A 19,794-nucleotide genomic window follows, 5' to 3' on the forward strand; every position below is an offset into this window, starting at 1 on the left:
GGAGTGGCCATTGAAACGTTTGTAGGAAGAGCTGAAAAAAGGCATGTGTGCAAGGAGGTCTACAAACCCGACCCAGATCCAGCAATTCTGTCAGGAGGAAGGAGTCAAAGTTCTACTCTGTTGTGAGAAGCTTGTGGAAGAAAACCTACATTTGACCCAAGTCAACCCAATTTAAAGGCAATTCTATAAAATGTCAAGCAAATCCATTTTAAACTTCTGATCTTGTCTGTAGGTATTTCTAGGTCATAGGATCAACTGTTTGTCAGTTTTAAGTCAAAGCAATTCTATACTGTGAAAGGCCACTGTGTAGTGAAAGTCCCGTCCTCTTACCCTGGCACTGCGTATTCTCTCCAGCGGGTTCATAGCCGGCGACGCAGGTGCACGAGCCCACCGGAACCATCCACTCTCCATCCCCGTTGCAGTACAGTTTGAGAGGGACGGACACCTCCATGGCGTTGGCCACGCAGGCCCCTGGTGCAATCACCAGGGAGGTGGCCTCTGCACCCGTGGCGGTCTCAGGGAAGACGGCGAAATTGGCAATGGTGGTGGAGCACTTCTTGAAGAAAACCCTGACTGAGATGAGCGACATGCAGGCCCCCAGGTCCTGGAAGGCCAGGTAGAACCCGGCCTTGGACAGGGGGCCGAAGCTGCGCACTTTGGTGTTGATCCTGCCGGCCTCCAGCAGAGAGAAGCTCTCGTCCGGAGCAATAGTATCCACCTTCACGTAAGGGTTCTCCTTCCACAGGGGGCTGCTGTCTGTAGCCACGTCCCCCTCTGACTCGTAGTAAAACAGATTGAAGGTCTCCTTGCAGGAGCCCGGGATGTTGGGGATGCTTGCGCAGTCGCGGACAGAGAACTTGAGTTCCACGTAGACTCTCAGCACTCCTTTACGGGGGACGTAGTCTGTCCTCAGCCAGTTGTTCTGGTTCGGCTGCCGGACGTTGCACACCTGGTAGGTTCTGATGGGGCTCATGGAGTCATCGTATCCGCTCACTTCCTCCCACTGCAGGGGAAAAAATAAAAGTCAGAGGAACTCGGTCAAAACAAATCCTAGTAACCTGATTGGAAAGCTAACGAGTGTTAGTTAACTAATGCTTCCTAATGCAAACTGCTCAAGCATGGAAGACGTTCAAAACAGTCCTGTGGCGCTTGGAATGGATTACAAAAAAGAAATGACACACACACACACTGACACACATTCCCGCAGCATGCTGTGTGTACACGAGGCCTGTGAGGAATAATTTGGAGCTAAATCACTTCTAATTGCATGAATCATTCAGAAAATTCCAATCATTATGGGCTATTAATAGATAACATTTTCCCATTAAAACACATTTCACGCATTCTATCTGTTTGACTAGTTCCGATGCCGAGCGCATGCCGGAGGTCTGCGGGAAAGAAACGGGGGCGGGGCGAGCACTTTTCTTCGGCTGTGATCACAGCAAAATGTGTCGATTTAAAAGCTTTATTAAATCCTACCCTCAGAAGATGCAGCGTAGAGTGGAGGAAGACCTGTCTGTAAATCTGATGCGCCGCAATCGATTGAGCTTGAGGAAAGAGATTTGGTCTCTCAGACAAACGGCACTGTTGAAACTCAAACGTTCCCATGTGTCTTTAATGAAAGGAACTCCGTCCGTGCGATCGGGTCCAGCGGTGTGAGCGCTACTCACTAAGTCTTCATACACATGAAGCATGAGTGCATGTATTTACATGTATTAGTTCATAAAGCTGCTACGCTCAGCCGAGCTGTAGCTCAGGAACCGCTAAGATTATCAAATTAAAGTAACTTTTGACTTTGTGTTTGCATTTATAAAACAGTGATGACGATACAGTTTCACATCACCTTGCAAAGGTATCCAAGCCGCTTGAGCTTCTGCATTTTGTCTCATTACAGCCACAAATCTTATTATATTCTTTAGGTTTTATGTCAGACGTTCACAGTTTATGCTTAATTGTGAAGTAAATCTTTGAAATGACTTATCTTGACTGGTACCCCTGAATACAATCCAGTGCAGAGAAACAGCTTAGATTCCCGTGGTAACTGTGGAGGAGGAGCTGCCAAAATACAAATCTCAGGTGTGAGAATCTGCCAACAAGACATTATCGGTGCACTTTGATTTAAACTTATTAGAAATATGGCACAACTAAAGTCAGTATTGTAAAAACCCATAAGAAGTTTTGCTCATCAGTTTGCCATGATCAAACATGTGGATGACGGCGTTTTCCAATCTGGCTGGAACCAAAGGGATCACACACCCAAACAGAGGACCATACTGGAAGTAAACTTCTTCTGCCTCATCGCTATTGGTGTAGCTTAACCAGTTCTTCCTCAGTCAGCCCCTGCCAGAATCATCTCCGTTTGCAGATACTGCGCAGTTCTTTGTTTTTTGGGTGGTTCAAGCTGGATCTAGTCGGGTATTGTGCTCAAGCTATTTGATTGGCAGCAGACTGCATTCATTGGCTGACCCATAGATTTACGTCAACCGTATCCACATCTCAAAAACCAATCCACAACAAGACCGTAGAAGCTGCTAATCTATAATTCCATTGATGAACTTGGGGTCCAAACATTTTTATGAGTTGTGGCAGAAGAATAAATACAGCGTCAACCGGACGGTACAACGCACAATGAACAGATACTCAGAGAGATTTTGGAAAATCTGGCCACCCAAAGGTACATGCCCAAAAGATGTCAACAGCATGGGCCGTACTGGAAGAAAACCTGTTAAGCCCCTTCTTCCATTTGCGGATCCTACGCGGTTCTTCCCTTTTTTTTTTGGAATCATCCAAAAAAGCAGCCAGAGCATGGCATTGCACCCAAGCAATTTGGTTGGCAGGAGACTGCATTTGTTGACTGGCCCATAGAGTTACGTCAACAACATCTCAACCATCATTTTCAGTGATGGTTCAAGCTCAAACTCAATAGTATGTGAGCTTGAACCAATCAATAACTCCATTGTCAAACCTTGAGGTCCAAAACTTTTTATCGACTGAAATAGAAGAGAACGAATTGCATCCACTGGACAGGGTAACAAACAACTATAGTGAGAAATGTCTGGTTGCCCAAGGATACATGCTCCACATGACATCAATAAACCACAGCTGCAGCGTACTCATGGCCCACCCATGTGCACATCCACATCATGAGGAACACTCTGCTGGTAACCGGCTAGAGTGAGACTTGACAATGGAGAAGGGGCATTTGAGACCACAAACGACTTGACACTTTGACTGGCCTAGTCAAAGTCCTGACTTAAATCCAACTCTGATTACAAAATGTTTACAGGTGTTCTCAGTTGAATTTAGCTGAGCTTTGCTAACAAGAATGGGCAAAGCGTCTAGATGTGCAGGGATGATATAGATTTGCAGTTGAAAGTTGGCCCTACAAAGTACTGTACAACACTTTTTAGACTCTTCATAATTAATAAGTTCATAGTTATTAATTTTAATGTGTGGGAATGCCTTAGCAAAGCACTATATTTGTATTTAACAGCAATGTTTATATACAAACTAATGTTAGAAGCCCTAATATATGTTGTCCACTGGTCAATAAATTCAGTCCATTAGGAAATAACCTTGTGAGACGTCAATGCTTCTGTTTTTTTCCCCCTTCGGTTCCCAGTTCAACTGAATGCTTCGTTTCCATAACAAATGACTGCCCCAGAAATTGATTATTTCAACTGGAGGGAAAATAATGCATAACTCATCTCACGTCTCCGGGCTGCCGGGCAATTTATCCCCAAACGATGAGCCCAAAGAGTCGGCATCAGACGTCGTAAATCACCGGCAACACGTTGACGCGCTACCTGACAAATATGATAATTGCCGGCCCCTGAACGAACGGGCTTTGCCGGGGCGTGAGGGGAGCGAGGATGGAGGGTGGAGGGTGGAGGGGGGTGCGCTGCCTCGCCAGTCCTGACATATGACTTCATGGATGCCAGGACATTCAGAGCCGGCCGGAGGAGTGAAAGAGGGGGGGATTGAAAAAGGAAAAAAAAAAAAAAAAGAGGGAGCTGGTGGAGATGGTTTCCATGGCAACCCAGCATTTCCATTGACTGACTTTGCGCTCACGTAGCGAAGACAAATTGCGCCGGCCGGGTGTGGGGGAGGTCTGTCAGGCTGTTAGCCCTGGGGTCAAATTCATGTTGTTTTATTTTCTCACAATTCCTACAGGGGGTATCAACTGAAAACCCTTAATTTCTGCCTGTAATGCGCTCTTGGGCCTGTATTATAAAAGATGCATGCTTTCAGGTTGCCAGGCCCTCATTCCTGGGGAGAGACGGAAGCTGCGGCCCACCTATGCAGTCCTCACTTTAAGGGGATTTTCTCCCGGCCTCGATATTTGCTCATTTTGCGGCACCGAGTACAATCTACACATGCAAACTCTTGCACTTTTTTTAAGGACTCCAGAAAGATGTACACACTGAAATCTCACATTTATTTCACACAATGTCACCGTGTGCTTTTTACTATCCCAGAAAGTAAACATTCCCTGCAAAAACAAAGATATAAAACAGCAGGGAGGCTTGCTGTTCAAGGCAGATTGGGCTCTATTAACAGGCAAATGGAACAAATGCTGCTGGAGGAGAAAGAAGAAAAAAAACACACAAAAAAACACAATGCACAAAGCAAATTCAATGCATAAGCACACTAACTCTAACTCACCCCGCTCTCTGGAAACGTGGTCCAAGCCAACTCTGTGGTAGCCCACCGACTGTCCATGAGGGTTTCTGCAAACAGAGAGTAGGAGGGAGGAAACAGGAGCTCAAGTTAAATGGTGTGAGTGGGGGGGCATGGCTGCACAGCATTAAAGACACACAAGTTCCCCATACAAGACAAAGGAAGCAGGTAAGGCCTGCTCTACCTCTCCATCATAACCTCCACCCACGTGCGCTCACTTTTTGAAACCGCTGACAATCACAGGAGATCTGTGATGCAGCCTAATTAAGCCTCTGTGTTGCAGCTGTGTGTGTGTGTGTGTGTGTGTGTGTGCGTGCGTGTGTGTGTGCATGTTCACGCCTGGCACACACTCCTCTGTCCTCACTCATTTAAGGAGCTCAGAACAAAGCGTCCTCCTGGATGCCTTCAGCCCGAGTTTGACTTTGTGGTTCAGAAAGGTCTGATAAGCTTCGGAAACTTTGGCCCAACAGGCGGCGTGTTGGAGGCCAATAGCTGCTAGTGTAAATTGCATTTAGCATTTAGCCTTTTAAATACCTCGTGCCTGAGCTTATGCTGACGCCACCTCCACGAGGACAATCTGTCTACATTTGAAGATCTGAAACTCGCCTCACATTCAGGTAGAAGCTCTATAACAACCATTTTGAAAATATATGGAATTGACATTGAAATTGTATATAAAAGGCAAACAGCAGGCAACTCTGCCCCCAAAAACCGCTATCTTCGGCTGGCATGGACAAACATCGGAGGAGTCCGGATCAGATTCAGTGACCTGGGGCCTCCTGGGGAAGCCTGGACGGAGGTCCGGTCGGTTCGCCTCACCTCGGAAGAACTAACCTTGTTTACAGCTGCAGCGTCACCGACTCCCATTGTTCTGTTGTTGTTGGTGCATAATCAGTGAAACAATTACACTTTCTTCATGGAGACTCAATGACACGGCGCCTGCTGTGCACCATTTGCTCACAAGTTGTTGATAACAGTGAAGAAGGAGGAGGGTGTGAGAGGGCTAAAATAAATAACATGCTCTGTGTAGAGCAGTGGAGGAAATGTGGTTCTGTTGTGGCGGCAGACCAGAGTTGGCAAACGGTGTCTCGTCGGCTTTTGTGTGGTACTGATAGGAGGTCGGTAGGTTTAAGCAGAATTTACAGTATCTATGTAACCATGGTAATCACCAAAGGTTTACTTTGCCTCATGAGGGAGAGAGATTTGATCAGAACTAGACTGGATTTGTTTGGATCATACAGACACTCATCAGTATGGCTGCAACAAGCTACAGATAAAACTGAGCATCTAAATTTTATCAGCTGGTTGACGCCTTGGTTTTATTGACTAATTCAGTTTGTGATTTAATCTCAGTATGAATGTAGAGAACACTGGAGGGCAAACGGCATCGTGAAGACCGAGGAACACAGCGGACAGATCTGAGGTCGGTTCAGTCCATCATCTGAAAATGCAGAGTGTGACACTACTGCAAAGCTAGCAAGATATGGCCGCCCGTCTCAAACAGGAGAGATCACTATCTTGGAAGAATGTTGTGTAGTCATGAACTAAACACATGCTACACAAAAAGCCATTAGCTATGTTTCCATCCAATTGTCGTGTGGCATTTGAGCAAATTTTTAAAATGCAAAAAAAATCAAAAATGCTAAATAGGCATGTTTTTATCTACTGGTTTGGAGCAGATCAACAACGCTACGCAAAGCGCAACTTCGTCAGGCGTTGACGCTAGGTATGGCTGTAGTAAGCAGGAAGTAGCATGGACCACACATCTCATAAAAAATAAATGGAGTCCTCCCCTCCGGCATGGAGATGTGGATTGAGATTTCTGTGCCTCTGGTAAGGCACAAACCCACCAGTGGATTGGGGTGTTTGCTACATCAAAACTTATTTGGAAAATGTGTTTCCATGTTTTAGCATACTAGCTCATTTTCTGAAAAGCCAAAAACCACCTCAAGCTAGCTTAAAAATGTTTTGCGGTTTTTTGTAAAATTAAGAAAGTTATTTCAAATTTAGCCATTTCCATCAACCTTTTCTATTGCGATACTGCAATAGAAAAATGTGCATACAAAAATAATGGAAATGAGGATAATGTTGAAATAAAGCCAAAAGTTTTAGTTTGTCAAGTCAATGAATGGAAAAATCGAAAAGATGAAAAAGTATACTCTGAAAACCATAACTCAGATGTTTGGTCCACACACGAAACATTACATATTACTATAAACTACCACTGTCATCGCTTTTTCTTTCACTAGATTATTCCAGGTCAAACAGGAAGGGTACTTTTAGCATTAGGTGTGTTGTTTTCTTGTTCTTCTGTGTGTCTAAAGTTCAGAGATACCGGTGTTGGGATTTTATTTACTGCATTTGGGGGTTTTTTAATTAGTATTTTATCAGTTATCAGACATTTTAGTTGAGAGATAAAGCTTTAAATAATCAACGGGAAGAGCTTTGTGAGCTCATTTCTATTTTAAGCTGTTGTACTTTTACATCTGCTAATGAGAATTATCTGACAAGAACAACACCAAAGCCAGAGGAAAAAACACAAACACACTGAAATATAAAGATAGGAAGAGTGTAATTAGCTTTTGAACTGATAGTGTGACATAAGCACTGTAAATCTGACCTCATTAATTGAATTGAATACAATTGAAGACTTTATTTTTAATGTGCACCCATATATCCAAGAAAAAAACAGGCATTGTGCAAATTGTACTGCTATCAGTAATACTATCTTTAACAGACTGATAACTTATGAAGGCTCTGAAGAGGCTAAATAATGCAGAGTCAAAAATAAAACCTCTCAACATTGCCAAAAAATTCAAGTATAAAACTTAACATTCAAAGGCAAATACAGGATCCATTACAATAAACAATCCTGAGTTACTGAATCAAAACTTCCTGATAGCATGGCGGCTAGCTGATTACTGCTAGTTCTGATTGGCCATTTCTGACTGAGCGGAGTAATTATGCAGAAAAGGGAGGACGCAGAGGAGATCAATTATTTTTTCAGAGATTGTTTCATGTTAGGACAGCGAAAGTTTTAAAAAGTATGTATAATGTATTTTTTTAAGTTAGATGCTGCAGCTTTAAGCAGAGGTTTGGTGTGAGAGTCACTACCAGGTGGAGCAGAAGCGGCGCTCCGTCTGTCAAATATTACTACCTGTAGCGCGGAGCAGCGGATCTGATCCTCCATATGTCTTTTTTACTGCAGTGAGCCTCGATGTAGCCAAACTCCTCAAGTATGGCATTGTTTTTATGCCATATTAGACTCGTCGTGTTGATGCATTTTGATGTGCTTCAATTTTCTGCCGCAACACGCAAACTTCCCCAATCACTCAGTGCGTTATAGTTCCACATCGCTTAGTATTTGTTGCTGCGCGTTTGCTCAGTGTGAAGGAAAGAGGAGACCAGCTGCACAGGCAGACTGCGAAATGAGAAGCAGGTGATTGGTTTGTGTGATCGGCAACAAGAGACTGTGATCGGTGATCACCGATCATACACTTTTTCACGGAAATCGGCCGATTATGATCGGTGGCCGATCGATCGGCACATCTCTAATATATATATATATATATATATACTGTATGTATACATAGATATTTTTCAAAAAGAAGTGGGAAGAATAGGAACGTATTTAACTTTGCCTTTCTGTTTCACAGTCAATTAAATGTTTGGGTGTCCTGTTTAAGTCACAATTCATATATGTAAATCCAAAGAAGTACACACATTAACAAGTCTACACATACCCACTCATATGTGCATCCAATCAAATCGTTATATACATTTTTATTAGACTAAAAGTTACTAACATTTTGGATTGGCCCAATATGATTCTGAACTTAAATTCATGCCATGCAGGAGCTAAAAGTTAGGACAATGGCAAAGAGGCATTTGAGCTGTTAATTTAACACCTGTCATTCAATCTTTAGAGGTTTGGGGACTTCATAAAAAGACTAAAGATTTTGAATTAGTACTCCAAAATTACATAAAGGTGAACTATACAACAACATTTTAAAGGTCAGCATAGTTTGTTTTTTGCCTCCAATTCCCTTTGATAGACGTCATGAAATAGCCTGCAAGCTAGCTCGATCGCAAGCAAAGGTGGGGTGGGGTTGTGTTGCATTCCACCCAAGCCAGTCTAGGGGGGCATGGCAATAAATAAGACAGCATGACGAGACGAGAAAAAACTAGGATGTAGTAAATTTATTTATAGAAAGACAAATGTAATCTAGAATTTAAAGGAAAAACCTAATTAATCTATCCTAAAATCTCAGGTTTCTAAAGATGAACCACCAGCACCAGCTAGTGAAGGAGACACTGGTCCTTTCTCTGTCCAGCCACAAGCTGGAACAAAATGAACAACCAGTTCTCTAGAACAATAACCATAAACCCTTAAACCGCCTAGTAGAAAGAACCAGCACTCATCCTACCATATGGGAACAAAACAAAAGGCAAGTCCTGAGTCACCAGCAGCAAACCAGCTGCGAACAAAACAGCCAAAAAACTGGTCTGAAGCTACACACATGCTGCCCAAATGGCCAAATGGCAATAAGATCAGCCCCACACCCTGCTTTGTACTCTGCTCATTAGGGGGCACAGTGGAACCAGCTGTGCCTGCTTCAGCTGCAGCAAAACTAAGACCTAGTCGGGTGCCTGGGGAAATGAATACATTTTTATGTGTTTTGGCTTTTCATCCACTCAGAAACTCTGTTCAATATCACTAAAAATTACTATAAATCACTATAAAGCTCATACGAAAGTGGAGATTTGAGAACCTCCCATAGTTGTGTGTCTTGTGAGGAGGTTGTACCTGCACATTACAGTCTGCAACAAATAATGTGCAGCATGTCCACACATGCTTTGACATGATTCCCAATAGATACTGTGTCTTGTTTCATTAACTTTATATTCTAATATTCTAATTAAAAGTAGTTCAACCTGTATATCTGTCCACACAAATGAACCTCCTTCTGCCATGTTTAATTCCTAACAGGAAATCATGATTGTTTTGAAGCAATCTGATTGGCTGACATAGATTTTAGCTTTGTGCTACACTGTCCCCTATGAGTTTGGCATGTTTAACACAACACAGATTTGTGTTTATTCTGTGTGGATGAAAACTTGTGTTAAACCGATAACGTAAATACAATATTATTTTTTAAACGATGTGGTGTAGATATTAGTTTTTATAAAGAATACGTGTAGGAGAAGGAAGACAAAGTATTTACACACATGCAGGCACTGGTGCATGTAAAAAGCTATATTTCAGGAGTTGGCTAATAGTAATATTACAGATATTTATCGATATATTTCACTACCATTGCGGCAAGATAAAAATCAGTATCAGTTGTTCATATCGGCAAAGTTCTATTTATCGGGCACAGATACTGATCTGTTGAAAAATTACGAATATCTGATGTTATTTTCGATATATCGTGCATTGCTATTAAAAACCCAAACAGAACAGCTAAGGAATTAAGTAAGGTGGAGTCTGAAGTCAGGCTTTGTCATCCAACATCATTGCTTAGTAGGTTACTTATAGTCAAAAGTATACCATACAACATTTAGTGGTGGTTAATGGCAATAATACTAGTGCTATTATGCCACGTTAAGTTTTTTCTACTTCTGCACTTATTTTCTCGGGCTTTTACGTTTAACCGACACCAAAAATGTAAGCTCTGCCTGTAGCACACGTAAAACAGGCTGCATCGTCCCCCGTTTCCAAATCACATCCCCTTCAGCATATTATATTCCTCGTTGGTAAAACAATGAGATTAAAAGCTCTGGCGGTTTTCAAATGAAAAGCAAACAGACAGTTGAGAAAATGTGGAGGTATTCCTCGGCAAACAGCTCCTCGCGGGGACCGACGCACCGGGGAAGGAGATAAATCTCAGCTGATTCTAATGACTCATGATGATTTACTGCGCCGTGTATTGCTGAATCCCCACTGTTCCCCACTCTGAACAGCTCATGTCACTCATATGACTAATTAATGCCTTGCGATGCCTCAGCCACCATCAATAATTGCCGGGTCATGCAGTCAACATGAAGATGTTTGCCTCATATTTCTATACGGAACTGAAAACCTTTTTTTTTTTTCCTAAGGAAATCGGCATACTACTTAATGAATAACACTACTATTATTGCTACTAGCCACCACTAAAGATGAAACGCAAAATAGTCGATAATAACATAACCTTATGTCAGCTGTAATTGCAGATAATGTTGAGGGGTATGAATTATATATTAAGAGTGCAATTTAAAGTCGAGCTGTATTTTTCTTTGAACATAATGTGCTCTGGAATATGCTGGAAAAGTTAAAAAAAAAAAAAATCCTCCTCATTTTAAAAGACTAACCGAACCCTTCTATTGTTGTTAACAATAGAAATTCCCCTTTTTTCCTCAGCAGGATGATTAATAAGTAATATTTATGCACAAAGCAAACCTAAATTTACATTAAGTGCCGTTGCTCCGCTTTAAAAGCCTTCTTCGTTCCTTCATGCTTGTCTGCAGAAGGGAATGAACGACAGCAGCTAATAACCTCAGTTGTTAAACCCAAATAAATGCCTGTGAACAAGGTTGTTTTACTGATTAGCACGGCTTGAGCCAGGGAGGAGGAACTAATCAGCAAAATCAGCGCCTGTTGTCTCTGCTTGGCCACACTCGGGCCTCTGCGGCGCACCAGCCAAGCGAACGGTGACGCCGCATGTGCCGGCTTGTCCCCCCACCCCCCTTGAGCGGGTGATCTGGAGCGTCGGCCCCCACCCGTTGCCTTATCTCTCCCAGGTGCCCTGAGGCAACAGAGGCAGAATCAGTCACCCTCAGCAAACCAAAGGTCTGAGCTGCTGCTGCTGCTTTCACGGCGCACACATGCACACGCTGCAGGCTGACGCCGCCGCTGCCTCTGTAAAAGCTGGGTTTAAGACCCCGTGTGAAGAGAGGCAGCATCAAGCCCGTGCAGCTGTTATAGGTTAAAGTTTCACTGCTAGCAAAAAAAAGTTAGGTGAATTCAGGAAAAATGGGGCGCTGAGTTAAAATGGGACAAAACAAAGGCTGGAGTACGATCTGTCTGAGCTGGACTTACTGAAGAGTTACTTGATGCCAAGGTGTGAAAATGTCTATGTGCAAATCTTTGTCGATATTCTGCTGCTGTCGAAAAATTACAATTTCACAATTTCACCAAGTCCACCTCTGAAAGGTCCAAAAGTGAAATTAGTAGAAGCTTTTGGAGTGGTTTAATCAAAGATCCGATTAGGGTGTAGTGGTTTGACCTCAAACATGAGGTCAAATTCATGATTAAAAACTCTTCAGTGTGACTCAATTAAAACAATTCTGCAAAGATGAATGGGCCAAAACTCCTCTTCATCAATGTTAAAGACACGACATCTTGTCACAAATGCTTGATGGCAGCTATTGCTTTTAAGGGTTTAGCAACCAAGTTTTTAGGTTTAGGGGTCAATTACTTTTTAATATAGCATCAGGTTGGTTTTGATTGTTTGTCCCCTGAATAAATTAAACCAGCATTTCAGGTCATCTATGATTAAAAAATAAACAACCTGTACATGAAAATGAGTAGAAAGAGAGGAAACAATACAAACAGTTTCTAAAAGACCCCAAAAGACTAAGTGACAGCAGACGGTAAGAGACTGTTGATGTGGCCTAGAAGAGGTTTTTACTAGTAAATATCCTGCCTGCAACTGATTCTAATGGCTTTAATTTAGTGAAATTGTCATTAGATTCTGAGCAAACTCTGAGTCAGAATCAGGACGGAGACGAAAGCCACTGCCACCTGAAAACAACAGTAGTAATCCAAAAGCTATTTTATAAACCTGTAAATCGGCCTCACATTTCTATTAAGAGTTATTTACAGCGCAGTTGACAGTTAATTTTAAAGACATGTTACTCTGGCCATATATACCAGCCAGTTATATAAGTATTTGTATAAATGCTTTTGTAAGATGCACTATGACACAGTAAAGTAGAGGTTTGCTCTGCGCTGGGAGTCTCTGTTGGTTTACGAAGCCTACAAAGTCCTCATGTTTTCCTCTTTTTCCTACAAACACTTCCTGTCAAATTGCTGATTAGTAAAGACCTCTAGTGCCAGATAAATCATTTTCTAAAACGCATCAGTTGCCATTGTCTGTTGGTTTCAAACTGAATAGCCATTAGCTAGGCAATAGCTTCCTAGCTAACCTCAGTTTTCTCAAAGTGAAGATGCTAAAGGACATATCTACTACTGGTGAGGTATTCTTATTGCCATAACATATTAAAATACATAAATATAAAAAAAATACTACTATTTTTGAAACATTTTCACTTTTAGGTTATTTAGTAGTTTGCCGTCTTTGTCCTTTCCACAGTATTTTGGCTAATAGGCCAAAATAGGCATCAGTGTAACCACAAACATTTTAAAGTAGCAGTATTATGTAAAACAGACTTTTTTAAGCTTTACACCATGTAATAATGTTATTCCCTCATCAAAAACACCCAGAGTGTTACTTTGATTCTGTCATGCATGTTTGAGAAATCAATTAATCTCCATGGCAACCATTCAGCTATGCAAAACACCTGGTTGGACTTAGCCCCGCCTTCAAGACGCAGCTCCTCCTCAGAGCTGCAGCTTTCAAGCTTCTGCCACACAGAGCAATTCCCCCATTCAACTCCTTCAGACTAGCCAGCAGTAATTAGCAAACATCTGTTGAAACTGCGCATCTGCTGAGTTCATTATTAAAGGCATGCTTCAGTGGAACGCTGGTACAAACTTTGTTAAAGTTTTAATAGAGGAGCCATGTTGTGATGACTTCCTGAAGGTGGAGTTTCTGGAAGAGCAGGAGCTTTTAAAGAGACAGACTCCCAATTTTAAAGTGTTAAACTATGCAGCACAATTTCTTTTAAGTCATAGTTGACATCAAACAACTGAAGACAAAATGGTTACTTGATTGTGCTATGAATTGGCCCAACGTGTCTGGAGAATACATGATACTGCCCCTTTAACACAGCTGTCAATAACTGTTAATATTATTGTTATTATAAACAATATAATCTGGTACTGTGCCTAAAAATATGCTTTGCCCTGTAGTTCTAAACTATCAGCTATTGTTGAGCTAATTTGCGTTGACCTGATTTTGTCGCACATCAAAGGGGATTCTTAATGTTTACAGCTACAAAATAATTTCTCCACACTTATTTTCTCCAAGGTGCAGTTATTTATTCAACACATCCCTATTTATCCATGTAATGTCCTTTCATCTTATGCAGCACTTATTTGACGGCGTTTAGGAAAACGTGCCGAATGCGGCCCATTTTCGCAGACCTACAGAATCATAAAAGCCGTTAAAACCTCGCAGCCAACACGAGAGAGGATAATGATGCCTATCCTCGAGCTTAAAGTCGACTCCCGGCTCATGTGCCGCCGTAAAACACTGAAATGGCAGCATAAAAAAGGGTTTCCGTTAGCCAGTAACTCTCCTCTCCAAAGCGTGTCGACTCACTAATTCCCAGAGACCAGTTAAGGTTGAAAAAGATCCCATTTGTTCCACAGTTCTCCCCCTTCCCTGGTAAATTTACAACACCCCTGAGATAGGCCGAACTGTTACAACTCAAATCCAGATTTCTGGTCTCTCCCCCCCCCCTCCCTCTCCCACCTCCCAGCCTCGCTACTCTCCACCTCACTCATAAAGCTGCAGCAGAGGTGGAGTCATTCACCCCCTGGGGTAAGAAAACAATGCAGTAGTGGGAACTTTAGAGCATCACCACTAGTGGCATTTAATGCTGTTTTTTTTTCTTTTTTTTTTCTGATCGCCTTCTGGAGCCAAAATGCCACACAACTCTGTATTCTCCAAGTGCTTGGGGAGCTCATGCATGCTGATGTTTTATTCACTTTGTGAGAGAGGGGGTTGGGGGGTATGATGAAAGGGGAGGCATCCCTTGTATCGCACTGACACTTGGAGCCAGCCAGCAAACACATGAAATATTCACAGAAAGAAAATAGCATCATCACCATTGATCAGTGATGATCAACAGTCAATGATGGGGAAAAATAAATCCAGCTTTTAGGCATTTGTAGGAGTGTCGGCGTGTATCGGGTCAAGGTTTTTTATAATATCCTTTAGTGAGATTACAGGGAAAGAACTTTAGTTTTTCTAACCATTGAGCATAAAGTTGCACAGTATCTGTTGCTCAAACTCCAAGCCATCACTCTAATACCCCAATCACACTGCCGTCTACAGCATTTAATTTCAATAGAAGACAGTTGGTAGTCAATTGAGAGACGAGACGCTGGAAAATAACTCCCTCACATCACATTCCTACACATTTAACACAAAAATCTTGACCATCAGGACAAGCCATGTTAACCAGACATATGCTCTAGAATCAATGCAACTGGGATAAATACCATTAGCTATAATTGCTCAATATCGATGTTGTTAATTCTCATGCTCACTATCCAGAAGCTTCACTCACCTCTAAATGCAGAATGCTTGAAACCTTCCAACGCACTTAGTGTGTTGGAAGGCCACCAGACTTTACATGTTTCACCTCCCTCTACAGGCTAAGCATTGTTCATTTATTTTAATTAGGGATTTTTATACACCAGTAGCAATGACAGTTAAGATGGATTAATATAGCTGACACATTGAACTGGGTGCAATTGATGTAAAAGTGGTTTTGTTTTTGCAATTTTCTGGGGGAAACTGCCATTGTAGGGCAGATCTGCTCCTCTTCCAGCTTTTGCTGCACACTGCTGTTGAGATGGCTGAAAGACCGCTACTGCATTCCGACCCTAATGGGCTCGAAACTTGGAGAAGCAACGAACGACAGCAAAAGACACAACTTTTCTGCCACTCGGGGTGAACCCAACACACGAGACGCAACAGCAGGCTAGTGACGCAACTTTCTTGAGTCGCGTCACTAGCCTGCGTGAACTTCTACAGGTACGAGCTTGAAATTTCACGTGCACCAATTTTGCAAATGATTGTTGTGTAAGTTTCTTAGGAAATGAAGGTAGTGACGTCGCCTCCAGATTGTCAGACGCTTTCCAAGAAGGACTATTTTTGAATTATTTTCAGTTGTGAAAAATAGAGTACAAACCATCAGTGATATTAAGCTAACAGTTTGTCTGACTGGACACTCCGACTAATTAACAAGCTAATATACACTTATTATTCTTTTGACTTTCACTATAAAGAGCAGAACAATAAAACATATATTTTGAGCAATAAAGCCTTGAAATGAAAGTTATTACATAGGCCTGTCGCAATAAATCAATTAATTGCATGATGAATTAAAATGAGCTAAATAATTTATATTTGTACGATTTATCGTTTTTCGCTTTTCTCTCTCTCTTTCTACCAAAAACAAGATGAAAAAAGTCTTCAGTCTGGTGCTTTGGTCTCAACTAGTCACTTTTTTAAAAATACAATTTTGTTTGCAGATACTTTGTAGTTCATTTTGTTTTTTTTATTATTATTTATTTATTTATTTTGGATATTTTAAATGTCTTCCAGTTCCAGTGTAAATTTGTGTTAAAACAACAAAATTATCGTTTATCACAGTAACTTCTGGGACAATTTATCGTCCAGCAAAATTTGTTTCCATGACGAGCCTAGTGTTCCAATCAAACTAACAAAATATATATGCAATTTTGGCAAAAGTAAGACTAGGATTAATTGTAACTTTTGTGTTTTAGGTCAAAGAAATGAGATCACTTGTTTTTATTTTTGTTTGTTAATAAATACCAGGATTTTGTCAAAATATTGTATTTTTTTAATCAAGATGATCACACTGACAACGTCATACAGGCTCCTGCCTTCGAGCTGGATTTGCTCTGGAATGCGTGTCTCTCTGGAGTGAACCACAGTGGTTAGAGTTGATACTGATCCTCAGCTTGATGCTTGAGCAGAAGCTCTTTGAACAAGTTGAGCTGACCTAATTCAGTCTTTCTCGGCGGCCGCTCGAATATGCTTTTACAGGTCAGCAAATAACGGTTTGACTCGATATGAAGACATACTGAGAGAGCAGAAGAATCCGAACGATCACCCCTGCTGATATGGGGGGAGGGGAAAAAAAAAACAACAACAAAAAAACAGCCAAAACACACAGACACACGTAGATCCTTCAGATTGCTTTATAAAGTCTCTTTCCTAGCGCTCATCCGTCTGGTTTATTAGCTTTTAAAATGAGAGGACAGTAAACGCTGACTGTAAATGAGAGAATTATAACATAAAAATGTCAGAGATGCTGAGGCCTTTACTGCAGTCTGGGGGTGCAAACAGGGGGTGCATGATTCAAATCACACTTCCTTATGCGACCGGTGTCCTGATGAAGAATATTGTTACTTTCCTAGAACAATGACCTAAGTCATTTTTTGAAACGACAAAAAAAATATCCACCTCTTTCTTTCCAAAAGATGTTTTAGGCAACAAAAAAAGTTATTTTTGGCAAGAAATAACTTAGTCCATTATTTTAGGAAGGTGACGATGTTACAAAAGGGAATGTTTTTGAATGGCTATCATTGCTGTGTGATGCAGTCGCAGCTTAAAAAAAAAGGAAAAAAGGGATTTTATCGTTACTTTTATTGCAGTTGTACAAGAAAATATTGTAAAAAAAAGTCCATATCTCCCACCATTAGTTTATCAGCAAAACAAAAGTTAGGTGATGAAAACGACTCAACTTGTGATAGACTTTAACTATACCCCTAAAGCAATCTATTTTATATGGATTTTTAAATGTAGCTTTTTGAACTAGATCATCAGTAATTGCTATGTTTATATTTAAAAATCCAATAGAATGCGTATATTTTTTAACGTTTAGCTGCGAAGTTACAAGAATGTTAAACTGTATTTTTCATTCTCCTTTTGGTTTTTTGGGGGGGTTTTGTGTGTGTGTTTTGTTTTGTTGTTTTGTGTCTCTCACTCCTTGGTAGAGCCCCTGATAATCCCTCCCCTTCAAACTCCCAGCCTTTGTACAAACTCTAGCAATAATAAAAAAAAAAAAAACAGGATGCCACATTCATGCCAACAGCAACCTGCAGGAGGAAAAAGAAAAAAAAATGGCTGTGCCTGCCTGTCTTCCAGCTCATTTAAACCCATCTGATGATCTGCCCTTCATGTTTATCCTCAGAGGACAAACATTAGTTAACCCCTGAGCTTTGAGTAACGGGCTCTGGCCTGGGGAAGAGAGTGGGTGTGGAGTGGGGGGTAGTGGGGGTGGTGGTGGTGCTGATCGTCTCTGTGTGGGGAGCCCACTGGGACTCTCAGTGCTGCCGCCGCTGCATTGATTTACTCGCTGACACCAGAACTGATGAGGGATCAAGCTGGCCACGGTCCAGCAGAGGCAGATTGGATGGGGGGGGGGGGGGGGGGAGGAAGGGGGAGTGAGGTGAGGTGAGGCGGAGAGAAGCGGGCGAGGGTGGGCTTCTCCCCTGGGGGCAACGCTCCCCTCCCTCCCTTGTTGATGGAGAGGGCCCGCAGCGCACTTGTTAAGCCATTGACCTTTAATACACACTTGTCATCTAATATGTTACACATGTGCGGGATTGATCTGGCGGGGCGCGCGCGTGCTTAAGGAGCCACCAGCCCGGCGCAGGTCGGTCGGTTTCAGAGCAGCGCGCGCGCAAACCTCCTCCGGAGCGCATCATTTGCGTCCTCACGGTGACGGCGGAGGGACGCCCCCCACCCCCTCCCCTCTTCTGTCCCCCCACCCACCCACCTCGCCTCGCTGCCTTCCGTGGAGGGAAACCGAACCTCCTCGGCTGTGGGGAGGATAGGCGGGGCAGGTGGGGCATCCTCGCTCCGCTAGCGGGTGTGACAACAAGGACAATAGCAACAGGGACAAGTCCCAAAAGCCGCATCGGAAACACCGGGGGCGGGGTGTCATCACGGAATAACCCCTAACCCACCAACTGGGCTGTGTTAGTGGGTTTAATTAAGGAAAACAAAAGCGGCTCCGGTTTCTCCCACTGAGACAATAAACATCAGGTAAACTGAAGACATGGAGTGGACTGCTCTGGTTCAGTTCGTACAGTGGCTCTCTTTCTATCTCTCCCCCCCACCCCCCTGTTATATTGTCAGAAACCAAATAGTCTATTCTTTTTACGCAGCAAACAAACAAAAAAAGCAGATATTAAAAAAAATAAAAAGAATTAAAAAAGAATCAAAACGACATACCTTCTACAGCCAGGACCACAGGGACAACAAGGCTGCACACCCAAAGCAAGTAATCCATTGTCATAAACCAGGCGCTTGCAACATGAAGAAAGGTGTGCAGACTGGACCCCCCTCGGACGGACTGGAGACTCAAACGCAGAGAGCCGCAGCAGCAGCAGAGCTTTTTCTTCTCATGTCTTCAACTGGGATTGGGGGGGCGAGGAGAGAAGGAGGTGGAGGGGGTACGGGGTGTCTTAGAGCCCCGATCAAGCGCACAAATCCTCAATATAAAACCATGCAGGCTGGTGCCGTTATTACTCCTCCGGGGTGATGAATGTCGCGCCGCTTCACAGTCTCATTCTCTTTGTGTGACTTTACCGACAGCGAGCTCCGCTCCAGGGGCGCATCTCCGCGCCGAAGGCTCTCCCGGGGCCCAATGGGGGGGAGGCGAGGTACCGGAACCCCGGTGGGTGAAGTCCTCTTCTGCGCAGAGGGACCCGAGAAGCGGCACCCTATCCAGCTCCGCCAGGATGGTGCTCCTCTGCGAGGGATGTGCGTCGGAATGGCAATAGAGACTGAAAGAGGGTGAAAGAGGGAGTGGGGGGGGGGGGGGTGCTCAGCAGCAGCAAGGCAGACATAATTAGTTCCATGCTTCCTGGTAAGACTTTCAAAGTAAGGGCACACAAATAACAAAAATAAGAATAATTAATGCATTATCTTAAACAAACTCACTGTGTAGGTCCCCCTTCCGTAATTTTTGCCGCATACTGCTGGTCAGCTGGCTGAAAGAAAGAATGTAAACTGCTGTTTAGAAATATCTTCTTCCCAGTTGGAAAGGTAAAATTGTCATATTAAATGAAAGGCTTAATGTTCTACATGATAACCGTGTGAAAAATACTTCCCTACAATGATATTTATATATCACTTAAAAAAAGAACGGTTTGACTGGGCTGTACATACAAACGTCAAG

The 19,794-nt window shown here is 42.6% G+C and overlaps 1 protein-coding gene across 2 annotated transcripts in view; it reads right to left on the reverse strand.

Moving 5' to 3' along the window:
• The window catches only part of ephb3a (eph receptor B3a), a 67,285-nt gene extending 47,878 nt beyond the window's left edge, over positions 1–19,407 (reverse strand). For both annotated transcript variants that reach the window (XM_008433273.3, XM_081598016.1), the window contains exons 1-3: positions 18,846–19,407; positions 4,666–4,730; positions 331–1,003 (exon numbers count right to left, since the gene is read on the reverse strand). In XM_008433273.3, coding sequence (XP_008431495.1) covers positions 331–1,003; positions 4,666–4,730; positions 18,846–18,909 — 802 coding nt within the window. In that variant the 5' untranslated portion in view covers positions 18,910–19,407. The remainder of the gene's footprint in view (positions 1–330; positions 1,004–4,665; positions 4,731–18,845) is intronic.
• Between the last annotated feature and the right edge of the window lie 387 nt (positions 19,408–19,794).

The sequence above is a fragment of the Poecilia reticulata genome, chromosome 17 (assembly GCF_904066995.2).
Source record: "Poecilia reticulata chromosome 17, P_reticulata-male-v2, whole genome shotgun sequence".
Classification (NCBI taxonomy): domain Eukaryota; kingdom Metazoa; phylum Chordata; class Actinopteri; order Cyprinodontiformes; family Poeciliidae; genus Poecilia; species Poecilia reticulata.